This window comes from Bos indicus, chromosome 20 (genome assembly GCF_029378745.1).
Source record: "Bos indicus isolate NIAB-ARS_2022 breed Sahiwal x Tharparkar chromosome 20, NIAB-ARS_B.indTharparkar_mat_pri_1.0, whole genome shotgun sequence".
NCBI classification, from domain to species: domain Eukaryota; kingdom Metazoa; phylum Chordata; class Mammalia; order Artiodactyla; family Bovidae; genus Bos; species Bos indicus.
Window position 1 is genome coordinate 19756481 of NC_091779.1, and position 13435 is coordinate 19769915.

A 13435-nucleotide genomic window follows, 5' to 3' on the forward strand; every position below is an offset into this window, starting at 1 on the left:
ACTGGAATATAGTCAGGATCAACAGTTTGCTAATAAACATAACTGCAATTTTAAATTTGCAGTTAATCTGAATTGGATTATGGACTCCTAGGAAAGATAGTACATGGATTAAGAGTATGGGGAGATTTCTGTCTTAAGCTTCATTCATGTATTTATTTTTTAATTTTTTATTGAAGTAGTTGATTTTCAGTGTTTAAGACATTCCCCAAAGTGATTCAGTGATACATGCACACACACACACACGGGCTTCCCAGGTGGCGTGTGGTAAAGAATCTGCCTGACAATGCCGGAGACGTATGTGGGTTCAATCCTTGGGTTGGAAAGATCCCCTGGATCATCCCTGGGGTTGATGCATCTAGGAAATGGCAACCCACTCCCGTATTCTTTGCCAGGAAAATTCCATGGACAGAGGATTCTGGCGGGCTGTAGTCCATGGGATTGCAAGATTGGATGCAGCTGAGCACATTTGCACACATATATATGCATATGTGTGTGTGTGTATACTTTTTCTGATTCTTACATATAATAAGTTATATAGGACACTGAATATAGTTCTCTGTGCTGTACAGTAGATCTCTGTTGTTTGTCTGTTTTATATATAGTAATGTGTATCTCTTAATCCCAAACTCCTAATTTATCCCTCACTCACCTTTTCCTTTTTGTAACCATAAGTTTGTTTTCTATGTTTATGAGTCTATTTCTGTTTAATAAATAAGTTCATTTATATCATTTTTTTAGATTACACATAAAAGTGATATCAAGCTGTGTTTGCCTTTCTGTGTTTAACTTCCTTCACTTAGTATGATAATCTCCAGGTCTACCCAGGTTGCTGCAAATAGCATTATTTCATTCATTTTAAAGTCTGAGTAATATTCCATTCGGGATACTGGTGATGAATAGGGAAAACTATCCTTCAGGAGTTGGTGATGGACAGGGAAGCCTGGCATGCTGCAGTCCATGGGGTAGCTGAGAGTCGGACATGACTGAGCAACTGAACAACTGAACTGAATATTCCATTGTGTATATGTACCACATTTTCTTTATCCATTCATCTGTCAGCAGACATTTAGGCTGCTTCCATGTCTTGGCTCTTGTGAATTGTACTGCTATGAACTTCGAAGTGCATGTACCTTTTCAAATTAAAGTTTGTATAGTGAACAGAGAAATGCAAATGATTGTCTCTCTCTGCCCCATAATAGTTATGTCATACCTGGAATATTGGTTTAATTTTGGATACAGGTTGAAGAGGAATCAGCAAACAGGAATAAGTTCAGAAGTCTGTTGCCCGGATGGTGAAGCATCTAGAAACTATGACATATTGAGAACAATCAAAAGATCTGAAATTATGTAGCCTAGAAAAGAAGAGGGTGAGATGAAAGCTGTCTTTAGATCATGACAGGGTTGTCATAATAGAAAAGAATGATGTTTGATTTTGACTGACTTCCAGTTTAGGATCAAGAGATTGTATAAGTTGAAAGGTCAACTTTAGTCTGATACAAAGAACTTTACAATATTTGGATATGCTGAAAGCAGAGATGCTGCCTGGTGAAGCCAGATGGTTCTCATCCCAGGAGGGCCCTGAGCAGAACCAGGTACTTGCTTCTCCTTGGAGAGTGTTCATGCGTTAGGAGAAAAATACATTTTCAATTACTCCTAATAAGTCTTCCAATTACAGGAACTTATTACATAAAAAGTTCTTAGCACAGAGCCTTTTATAGACTCCTTGATCAAATACTCAGGAGATATTAGCTATAATTGTTATTGGTAGTGACTAATCCATGACTTTGTAACTGAATATTTGTCTCAAGGGAATAAGTAAAGGGGAGGTGACTGTGTTTAAAATTTTGGCACCAGCTTCTGTTACTAAATATCAGTAATTAAGATAGTTAACAAGGGCCTGTGCTGCTCCTAACTGATTTACTCTTAATTTATTATCACTTTATGTTTTCTGTAATTGCCTTTTATCCTGTGTTACCTGGATTTGGGATTAATTCATCACACTTAACAGGAAAATTTTAAGCAGTTGCTAAATCACAGTTGCTTATCTTGAGTTGTCTGCTGCTGCTAAGTCGCTTCAGTTGTGTCCAACTCTTCGAGACCGCATGGACCGCAGCCCACCAGGCTCCTCCGTCCATGGGATTCTCCAGGCAAGAGTACTGGAGTGGGGTGCCATTGCCTTCTCCGATTGAGCTGTCTAGTGACTAACAATAGCAAATAGTCCATCAACAAAGGAACAAGTCATGACAGAAAAGCACATGGGTCTCTTCCATTAGTTAAAAGAAACGTTTCAGTTTAGGGACTTGTAGAATCTTAGTGATAATTGTGTTCTGTATCATGTTAGCTGCATTGGATCCTTTCCCTTTATCTCCACGGGAGTCAGTTACAGCAGGTAAACTCCCACCTCTCACATCTCCTACAGTCTGCCGCCAAGGGCTCCAGGGCAGCGAGGAGTCCCCCTCCCGACCCCATGCCTGACCTCCTTGTATTCTTTCTTTGCTGCTTTTTTGTTTCTGTCACGTAACACCGCTCTTACATATTTCTCTTCGTTATCTGATCATCTACCTACCTCTACTGGAAGGTCAATTCCAGGGAAGCAGGCACACTTACTTGTCTGTTTTATTTCCGGCTGAATTCCCAATACCTAGAATAGTAACTTGACAAATACTCGTTGAATGAATGATTAAAGCTTAAGTGTCCTGGAAACCGATACTAGAATGGTGTCATCAATCCTCTAGTGTTACTAAGCCATTTTTGGCAGCATGGGACTGTAAACCCAAGTCACTTGGCTCCATAACCAGCATCCTTATTCTTGATCTTTCCTTTAGTTACAAATAACCCTCGAATTTTGCTGAATGAACCCAGGAATCTAGAGGCATCTGACAATAGCAAAGATATTTCCCAGCTATATGGATTTGAGGACATGGGCATAACTTTCGTGTCATCTAAATTTAAGAGAACATCCAGGTCAATACTTTTACTTCCCTAATTCTTTGCCGATCACTCTTTTCCATTTTGTTTCCTCTGGGATTTATTCAGAGTGATTAAATCTGAGTTTCTCTATTACTTGTTAATATTTCTTGGGTCATCAATGTAAACCCTAAAGAAGTGGGGGTACTGTGACAGATTTGGGGAAGCAGTTATGGATAAGACTCGGTCTTTGCCTTTGAATTGTTTTCATGCTAGTGGCTAAGCCAGCCTTGTATATTTGTTTGCAGTTCCAGGGTGAGATGATAGCCAGGTAATTTACAGTCCAAACAATGATGCTTTTGAGAGTAAAAGGAGGCACTATTTAATAATCATGCAGGGACAATATCTAGTTTTAAAAGTTAATGACTATGAAATATAAATTCAAGTCCTTTTTTTAACAACTATTTACTGAGCACCTACAATACATAGACCAATGTACTAGGCATTGTGGATAAATCAAAGATGAATGTGTATGTATCTGCCCACCTCGTGGTTTGTAATGTACTTGAGAGAGAACATTAACAACTTAATTAATATAGGGAAGTAAGTGATGGCATAAGCAGAATATAAACTGACTGTAATGTTAGTCAACCACAGGTTTCAAACAGGATCACTAATGTGTCAACGTTTTATTTCTGTCTCACAGTACAGTCGTTTGAAGTGAGTCCTTCCATGATGCATGAATTGGACATCAAATGGATTTATGATTTCTTTTCCTAGATAAGAGTTATAGCATTTATTTCTTTTGTATATATATAGTAGGTGTTCAACTCATGCTGGCTGGCTAGCTAGCTGAGGTAGAGGAATGAGTTGAAATATTTTTTTTTTAATCATCCAGCTACCAAATATAGAACAGTCTTTGCCAAAGACACCTCCTCTTTGCTTGACGAACTAGTTGACACAGTAAGAACTTGCAGCAGTATTGTTTTTCATCTTCCATTTTATAATGATAGAAGACATTTGATTATTTGGAAATTAAGCACTAAACTGTTTTAATTCTTTCCACTGCTTCCTACTGTTGGAAATTCTGCAGCTGAATATTGGCAACAGTTTGTATCTTGGCAAGCAAATGATGCTGTTTAAGGCCGAAAGTGTAGGAAGTAGTATAGGACATCTGTTGCAGAAGTCATGTTGTCAGAGCCCATTATGTTTATTAAACTCATTTGTTTCCATTTTCATACATTCTAGAGCAAAATGTCACTCCGTTTAACATTCAAACAGTTTATAAAGAGCTGGGAGGTATAAATTGTGTGGGCCTACCTGAGACTTCAATGAATGAGCATCACTTTGTTCAGTTGATTTTATTGCTGCTTTAAGCTTTGCGTATATAATAGGTTCATTGAGATAAGATTATCAGTAGTCAAGGGCCTTTGTTAGGTGTGAAACTGAAACCAACAGAATTTCCTGTCCCTGTTAAATGATAGTGGGATCCAGCTACTTTCTCATCCCTGTGTAAAAAAAAAAAAATGAGAATGAACAAAAAATAACTTAGCTGCTTGCTTCTCTAGCTTCTTCTGATACGGTACTCTTAAGACCCTGTCCAAGGGAGTTCACGGACAGTCCAGTGGTTAAGATTGCCTTCCAATAGAGGGCATACTGGTTCAATCCCCAGTCAGGAGCTAAGATCCCACATTCCTCATAGCCAAAAATAAATAAATAAATAAAATAAAAAAGAAGCAATATTGTAATAAATCCAGTAAAGACTTTAAAAAATGGTTCATATCAAAAATCTTTTTTAAAATTCTTAATTAAAAAAAAAACAAAAAACAAACCCTGTCCAAGGGGTCTTCTCCCTTACTGCAGTATGTTTAGTTAACTTTGTGGGATTTGCAGGTTTCTGCTGGGATTTTTGAGGAGGTGACAGTTAACAGAAATAAAATTTTCAGACATTCTTCCCAATGGGACACTGTTAGATGAATACAACTTGTCTAAGAAGGTGAAAAGCTCTGGTTCATTTATTCCAAACTTGCCTTCTTATAAAATGAAGCAGTTGATTAATTAAGAAAAGTTATCCTTGCTATAAAGTTAGGCCTGCTGATGAGGCTGACTGATTTATGGGATTTCGTGATTTTTCAAGTTTTAAAAGGTATGCCATCAAGTCTCACCAGTTTTCACAATCTGCAGAATTGAGTCAAGTTAATAATATTCCCAAGAGGCTAATTTGTGAGTCAAAATGTTAACTCTGCCTCTTATAACTGAAGGTATGACTGGTCTAAGAACACCAATTCTTGGCAAAACCAATACAATATTGTAAAGTTAAATAAAATAAAATTTTTAAAAAAAAGGAAAAAAAAAAAAAGAACACCAATTCTACATGATACCTTTTCTAGATAACTCTAGTCAAGAAGTCAGATTCCAGATCAGAAGGTTGTTTGTGAATATCAGTCAGGTCAGGGGGAGTTGTAGCTTTTTTATTGTTTCCTAAGATTTGTTCAATGTGGATCATTTTATAAGTCTTTATTGAATATGTTACGGTATTGCTTCTATGTTATGTTTTGGTTTTCTGGCCGTGAGACGTGTGGGACCTCAGCTCCCCAGCTAGGGATTGAACCCATACCCGCTGCATTGGCGGTTGGACTCTTAACCTCTGGACCCCCAGGGAAGTCCAGAAATGCAGCTCCTTAAGGAAATAGCTGACTCTTTCTTTTTTCACTGCATTTTATTTTGTAAATCATTCTTTAAGGATTTTTTTTCATGTGACTCATTGAAATAAGTTGTCTAGATTTGAAATACACAATGCTTTTGTTATTATAAATTATTTCATTTTTTTCCAACCTAAGCATGACCACTACCCCTTTTATTTGCATCTATAATAATACTATTAGCCCCCTTCATTTTAGTGTATTTTCAAAATTCTAACACTGCTCAAGCTTGCAGATTCATTTTTATCGAAATATATTCCCTAATAAGTAAGGCCCCCTGATTGCATAATTTTTTTAAAACAGTTCTTTGATCTGTGAATCTCAGCTTCGGTCCCAAAAGATACCCAGATTTTAGGGTCTCCTTTAGCTGTAGGAACTATTTTCTTTTTGTTCACTACTCAAGTCTGAGCAATTTTTTGCTAGTCTTAACAGCTGTATCTGAATACATGCCAAAGATGCTATAAACACCAAGTGCAAAAAAAAAAAAAAAAAAATCAATGTTTCTATTATTTTCTGCTAATGTAATTTGCTAATTCATCTCAATCAATAAATTCTCTTTTTAGTTGATGGAATCCAGAGTTTGGAATTTTAATAAAATTTCACTTGTCTTATTAAAATAGTAACACGAGACATTCTAGAATGTTTAGATAATATAGGTAGGAGAAAAGCAGAAAATTAAAACCATCTGTTTCTTCCTGTCTGTGTGTGCATATATATATATATATATATATATATATATATATATTCTGATGTGTATTATTTTTATTCTCTTGTTTTCAATATATGAGTATATTTTTTTGTTTGTTGAAAACAATATCATACTGCTATACTGTTTTATAACCTAGTTTTTGACTGTTAATATTTTATGAATTCATCTCCATGTCATTAGATGTTATTTCAGAAGCCTAATTCCCACAGTGTCACATAGGTTCCCACGGAGGGTGCCACATTGTCTATCCATTTCTTATTCACAAGTTGGAACAAACATTAGCATAATAAAACCTGATTACCCCTGCTCCTCCAAAAACATCCATGTAATGGAGAATTTCCCAAGCGCATGTGGCTGTGGGATTCATGTGTTTGTCTATGTTTATGTGTTTAAGACGCCAGTTAGTATATCTTAGTGTTGTCTGTATTTCAACGTAGTCATTTTATTGAATTCATAAATATTTGTATTGAATGGATATTCCATTTTTTCCCAAGCATTTGGACACTAAGGAAATTTACATCCCTTTATTAATTTGGGAAACACTGTGATGTCCTTCATGGTAAGTCTCCATATGGACTTGCAGTGTTTCCTTCAATTTGAAACCATTTTGTCCAAGACTGTATGAAGTGTACTATGTGGAGTTTCAGAAGAAGATTATCATAGAAGATAATAGATTGTTATCTTAGATGATTATAGAAGAATGATTAATTGATGAATTTGAAATATGCCAGTTGTGTTCTCAAAGCATAGAACATGATTAAATAAAGGCATAACCTGTGATTAATCAGGTGGTTGAACAACTACTTTGATAATTTAATTCTTGAACTGAAATGGTCTGCCCAGACAGACACATCTCTGACATCGCCAGCTAAAACCCTTGGACATTCCTCATTTCCTGAGAAGAGACTTCGTGTTCACAGTACAGGGGTTGTTCTTTGTGAAATGTTTGTGTTTGGTAGAATGCAGTGAATAGTTTGACTACTTCAAATGTATTTCAGTAGTTAATAATTATTATTCTGGAAGAGTAGCCGAGAATGAAGGATTCAGGAGAGAGTTGAGTCTTTGGGACATCCAGCGCCTTTATAATTCCAGCTGCTTTATTTAACAAGCAAGTGTGGTTTAGGTGCTAGAGTTGCAAGTGAAATAAGGCAGAATGCCTGCCCTCCAGAAACGCTAGTGCCACTGGGAGAGTTATAAATGCATGAAGAGCTGTGAAACAGTGAGTTAGAATCATACGTGGGTGGGAAAAAACATATGAGAGGCATCTCAATAAAACTGAGGAATGGAGAACGTGTTTTGGAAGAGATGACACTTAAAAGGAGTCAGCCAGCTGCAGAAGGGAGAGAAAAGAACGCTGATCAGAGGACTTTTCGTCTTGAAGGTCCAGTGGTGTGAAAGAGCTGGACTTCCCAGGATACTACCAGAGTTATCCATGACAGATAGAGGAGTGGACATCAGAGCAAGGTCAGAGGGGATCTCTGTGCTGAGCTTTGGATCTTAAATGTAGAGCTTTATCACTAAAGAAATGGAGAGTCACTGAATGATAATAAGCAAAATAGTCACATGTTCAGATTCCCATTTAAAAATGATCCACATGATATTCAAGTGAAGAATGGAACTAAGAAGAAAAAGACTGGAGATATTAACTCTAGGCAAAATATGAAAAAAAAATTAATTAATTAATTTCAGGTAAATAAAATCTGCCGGGAGGAATAAGATAGTCTGTTTTTTGGAGCCAGATGAACTGGTTCCTAACTCTGATTTCACTCTTAAGACTCTGACCTGGGGATGTACCTCAATCTCTCTGTGCCTTGCTTTTCTCATCTATAAAAGGGACATAATGACAGTGCTGAACTCAATTATTTTATGAAGATTAAAAGAGCTAATTATAGTGTCTAGTGCATAGAAATCATCTGCTATTATTACTATCATTGCTAATCTAATATTGTTATAGAAATAGAACATTATTATAGTGTAATAATATGCTATTTAATGTAATATATTATTCAATTTATTCATGTCTTTAGGATTTGTGGCCTGGTTAGAAATGACTGTCAGGTGGGTGGCTGTATGGCAAGAGGGCTAGAGAACACAGGAAGAAAAATGTTTGGGGAGATAGGGAAAGAGAATTGATGTGAATTAAATGCTGGAATGAAGCAGTTGTGAGATTTCCAAATGGAATTTTCTTGTGAGCAGGTGAATGTAATGGCAGAAAGGTACGGACTCTGGAAGGAGATGTGAGAATTTATTAGCACGTCATGACGGTTTGATGCCACTGGTTTGGATCCATTTGCTGGGAAACGCGTAGGTCAGAAGGTGAGAAAAGCTTCAACAGCTGAAGGTGGATATGAACACCAGCGGTGTTGCTTGCTGGTCTGGGTGTGACAGAGAACACAGTGGGTAGGAGGAAGTCCTCCCAAACCACAAGTAAGGAAAAATGGTTCCGCTGATTGGGCTTTGATAAGGTCATGAACAGATGATTTCCTGGTATCCTGAAAGAATTCCTTCAGCTTTCCAATTTGCCAAACCCATGATGCCAGAGTAGAGCTTTCGGTTGAAAGAATCTTCTTTGATAAATATTGGAATTTTTATTAGGGAAGTCCTGTGGCCTCAAACTGTTACTCACTAGCCATTGCTTTTAATTGTTGTTAAGGACATGACCAGCATTGGACCTCTAATATACCAAAAAATCGGTGTTCTTGATACCTAATGTGATTTCTGCCCTTGTTTTAGAATCATGGGGTTGACGAGTGAGATTTGTGCTGGATTTTCCTGCCTTTCTAGTCATCATTCCTTAGTGAGATCTGAGCCCTATCTTGCTGTGAACCTGTTAACTTGAACATTAAGTTCTCCCTTGTGTTAGCATTTTCCCTAAGGTAGAGTCACCCACTGCTTCTGCCCAGCCTCAGAGAAAGGGAATTGTGTAAGATAGGAAGGTTTAACTTTGCCTCAAGGCCACCACTGCTAATTGGCCATCATTCTCAGGGATTCTAAATTCTTGGCAGGTTAGATTTTAAATGTAATCCCTTCTCATCTCAACTTGAGTACAGGTAATCCCCTGGAAATGCCGTCAGCTTGTGGTAAATCATTGCCCAGGTACAAGCAAAAATGCCCCCGTGAGGAAAATCAAGGAATGTTATCTAGTAATGAATATATATTTTCTCCCATAGAGGTTTATGTCATACTCTTCAGTTTTTTTTTTTTTTTCCTACCCCTTTTAGGAAATTCTTATATGATGCAGTTCTTATTCTCTAGTATTGGACAAAGACCCTTATATCAGTTTACAGATAAAAATATTGTACATGTGTTCTTAGGACCCTAAGATGGGATAGCAGGTCCAAAGGGCCCTTTAAATTTGAAAACTATAAATTACTCACAGTTATACATCAAAGTTGTACATCACAGTTAGTTGGTAATCATTAGGTACTACTGCCATGTTGTAAAATTATATGATATTTCCCAATTATGAAATATTAGTAAGGAAGATATACCAAGGACTGGACTGGAGACATGGCAGGAACTCTGTTGGTATTTTATCTCCCATTGACTATAAAAATTAAGCAAAAATTCTTGGCTGCCTCTCCTCTACTTTGGTGTGCTCTCTCATGTTGGTGAAGTTCAAGTCTTCTCCCTGGTATATCTCAGTTCAAGTAGGCTGCCCTTTCCTTCATAGGAACCCTAATGACAGTTTCATCTTTGCAAGGAACCATATGCAATCACTGGACAGTTTGGAGTGCTGGCTCCCTTATTTTTCTGCTATAAAGGAACAGACTTGAATGTCAGAGTGTTTTCAAGGCTGTGGGAAATAGACCTTTTCTGACATGACTTTTAGGAGTGTGTGCTGCCATAGGCTACTTATTAAAGGGAAAACTGCACAGAATTTGGGATCTAGGAACCCACTTTCAGAAATAAAAGCTCCAACCATTAAGAATATATTGACAAATGTGTTTACTGGTTATAGAAGCCCAAAATTATGTCTACCACTAGACAATTGGTTGAATAAATAATAATGCATTCATTCTGTGGAGCCTTATATAATTGTTAAAAAGAACATACTAGATTTCTATGTATTGCCTGAAAAAAAAATCCATGAATTCTTTTAAGCACAAAAATATTTGTAGAAGATTATATAAAGTATAATCCCACTGTACAGAAACAGGATGGGGAAGCCCTGTGGATTGGTCAGTGTATTATGTGTATTATTTGTGTATGTATATGTCTGTAAATGAAGTGACAGAATTGGCACACAGAAAATTAGTAATATTAACTCATAGGAAAAAGAAATAAGGGTTTTATTTATATACCTCTGTGTCATTTCACATGTTAAAATGACCAAGTATTATTTTGTAATAAAAAAGTACAAAAAGGAGAATCATTAGATAGGCAATAGTGAAGTGAAGTTGCTTAGTGGTGTCTGACTCTTTGCGACCCCATGGACTGTGGCCTACCAGGCTCCTCCATCCGTGGAATTTTCCAGGCAAGAGTACTGGAGTGGGTTGCCATTTCCTTCTCCAGGGGATCTTCCCGACCCAGGGATTGAACCCGGGTCTCCCGCATTGCAGGCAGATGCTTTACCATCTGAACCACCAATGTAAAATTATCTTCCCTTTCGAACTTAAAAAAAATCTGAATTTAAATAATGTGGTTTAAACCCAAACATTGTCTGAATTTGGCCACTACAAAATAAAATACAGCTTTCTCTCAGCAGACTTTGTGTTTGCCTGGGTCCCAGGTCTCTTAAATAAATAGGTTGTGTTTATTCAAATCCTGGATAAGAAATATTTTTCAAACATAAAAATTACCCTGCATAGTACTCTGAACTCCTGTCTTGAGACTGCACATGAGGACCACAGTGGTTGTATTGCTAGAATACTAGGAAATGAGGTGAGGACTATTGAAAACTGCGGGCTCGTGAAAGCTCTAACTTTTTTCTGAGATTTGTAGCTCTAGGGAGAATTTTAGAACGATTTCCAATTTCTCCAGTTTGTCTTTCATTGTTATGGGGAAAAAATGACTTTCAAATAGTAAAGAATTTCCCATCAGTTTTTCGATAGCTTTTCATCCAGCAATCAGCTAGGTTCCTTCTGAGAGAATATTTCTAATAAGAAAAAAAAAATCACTTTCAAAGTCCAACGCTGACCATTTTTTTATGTTCCTGAGGCTGAGTTCAGTTCTATTGTGAACCATAATTTATGAGGCAGAACCCACAATTTTTTGACCAGCAAATTGGAAAACCAGTGTAATCATTTCCATGTGCCCATCTCATTTTCTAAGGATCTGTAATAAGTTTAGCAAACAGTTTCCCCCCTTTGAAAACATACCAAATAATTGATTATTTCCTCCCTCTCAGATGCATGTTCGGTGTGTTGTGTTACTCTGATTTCCCAACCACTGTACATTAGGTTGATGTTCTTTTAGACATCAGACAATAATGGATTAAACCTTGCTGCCTACTCAGAGATCTCCTCTGAGTAGAAATAGGTTTCTGTGGCACTACAGAATTTTTACCTCATCTACTCAGCCAATAATTGGCCAGAGCACTGATTCTGGTTAGAAATAAGCAACAAGCTTCCTGTATCCATGAAAAGAAAACAAGCGAATGCGTGTAGCCTCTGAGAAACACGGGATTACTTTTAAAGCAAAGCAGCACCCAGCGACCAGAGAGCAGCATATGTCTGAAATCCACTCTCTGACACGTTCTTTCCAGCATTTCCCAGGAATGCTGGGCTGACTCCTAAGACTTGTTTTCACTTCCTGCCTTTTGGATAAAATGAGTTTGCCAACCAGCTGTGAGTACCTAACCCTGGGGAAGATGGCTAGATTCCGAAGCCCTGCGTATGTTCATGGATCACCTTATGCAACCAACAAGCCCATTGACATTAAGCCACAGAGGAGACGGTAACTGCTTTCCTTTCTTCTAGCTGTTTGTGAAAACGTGTTTTGTTGCCCTTTAGTAACTGCTTTGGAGGTCTGCTGAGCTCGGAGGGTCAGGGTGAGAGGTTAGTTCTAAAATTCAGCATACTGGATAGCTAGAAAAAAATTAACCAAAGAGGAAAGTGAGCTGAAAAATATTCTTAGCTTAGCTATTAGCAAAAGCTGATATGGTTTCAGGGTCTGTAGATTTTAGGAATTTAAGAGATTACTAGTGCTTGTACTACCTTCAGAATCATCTATGGTGAATATTTCACAGAGGATTTTCCTGAATAATGGATATATTTATTAAAATCTCTTATTACCAGATTCCCAGTATCTCACAATCTACAGATAACATTCCTTAATGCCTAAGTGTGATAAATAGGTTCAAATTCTATAAAAAGCATTGATTTACATGTGGTCACTGTGGAGGCCAGAATAGGCTTAGCTATTTTTCCTCTGAAGATGTCATTTCTAGATCAAGGTTCCAAAATTGTGCTAACTCACAATCTCCACAAAGACCCACACCACACAAACACACACACACATACACACACTCTCTCTCTCTCACTCACTACCCAGGCCAGCTCACGTTGTATAATTAAGAGTTGCAAAGTTGAACTGAGTGTTTTCATTACAAGAAAAGAGGGAGTGCAGTAAGAAAACCCTTATCTTCTAGCCTTTTTACTGCAGTGTAAAAATAGGGTTGATATGTTTGACAAATGGGTCTAAAACTAATCCCTCAATTTGGGTTTTATATAGTCGTTATATTCAGTTTTTTCAGAATGAACTTTGGGAGCATTTTACAATGAGACTCTATTCTCTGTGAAAATGCCAATTCTCCATAATTTTATGAAATCTTGAAATCAGAATCCAAAATTCAAAAGGCAACATAACTTACTGAAAGACTATCATTATCAGCCTACACTTCTATTTTTCCTTTTCTTATGATGCATGCATAAACTCACACATAAAGGATACATTTTGCCAGACATGACCTTATTTGAAAACATAGAGGAACATTCGGATATTTAAGTGATTTTTTTCTAAAAGTTTCCAAACTCTCAGAAATGCCTTGGGGTTAGCTTTTCAACTGTAAAAAAAAAGGAATGGGAATGAACTTTTAAAAAAATTTCGAGAGGGGAAATATTCACTTCTCTTCCCCAAGTACCAAGGCTCTTCCTGTCAACCTGTAGGACCATTT

The 13435-nt window shown here is 37.2% G+C and overlaps 1 protein-coding gene across 18 annotated transcripts in view; it reads left to right on the plus strand.

The window, feature by feature from the left end:
* PDE4D (phosphodiesterase 4D) overlaps positions 1-13435 on the plus strand; it is a 1602952-nt gene that overhangs the window by 1144889 nt on the left and 444628 nt on the right. The window contains exon 1 of one of the 18 annotated variants that reach the window (XM_070774945.1): positions 6392-12216. The exons of the other annotated variants lie outside the window; for them this stretch is intronic. Within the exon in view, the coding sequence (XP_070631046.1) occupies positions 12089-12216 (128 nt within the window). The 5' untranslated portion in view covers positions 6392-12088. Of the gene's footprint in view, positions 1-6391; positions 12217-13435 lie in introns of those variants that run through there. 18 annotated transcript variants of the gene reach the window in all.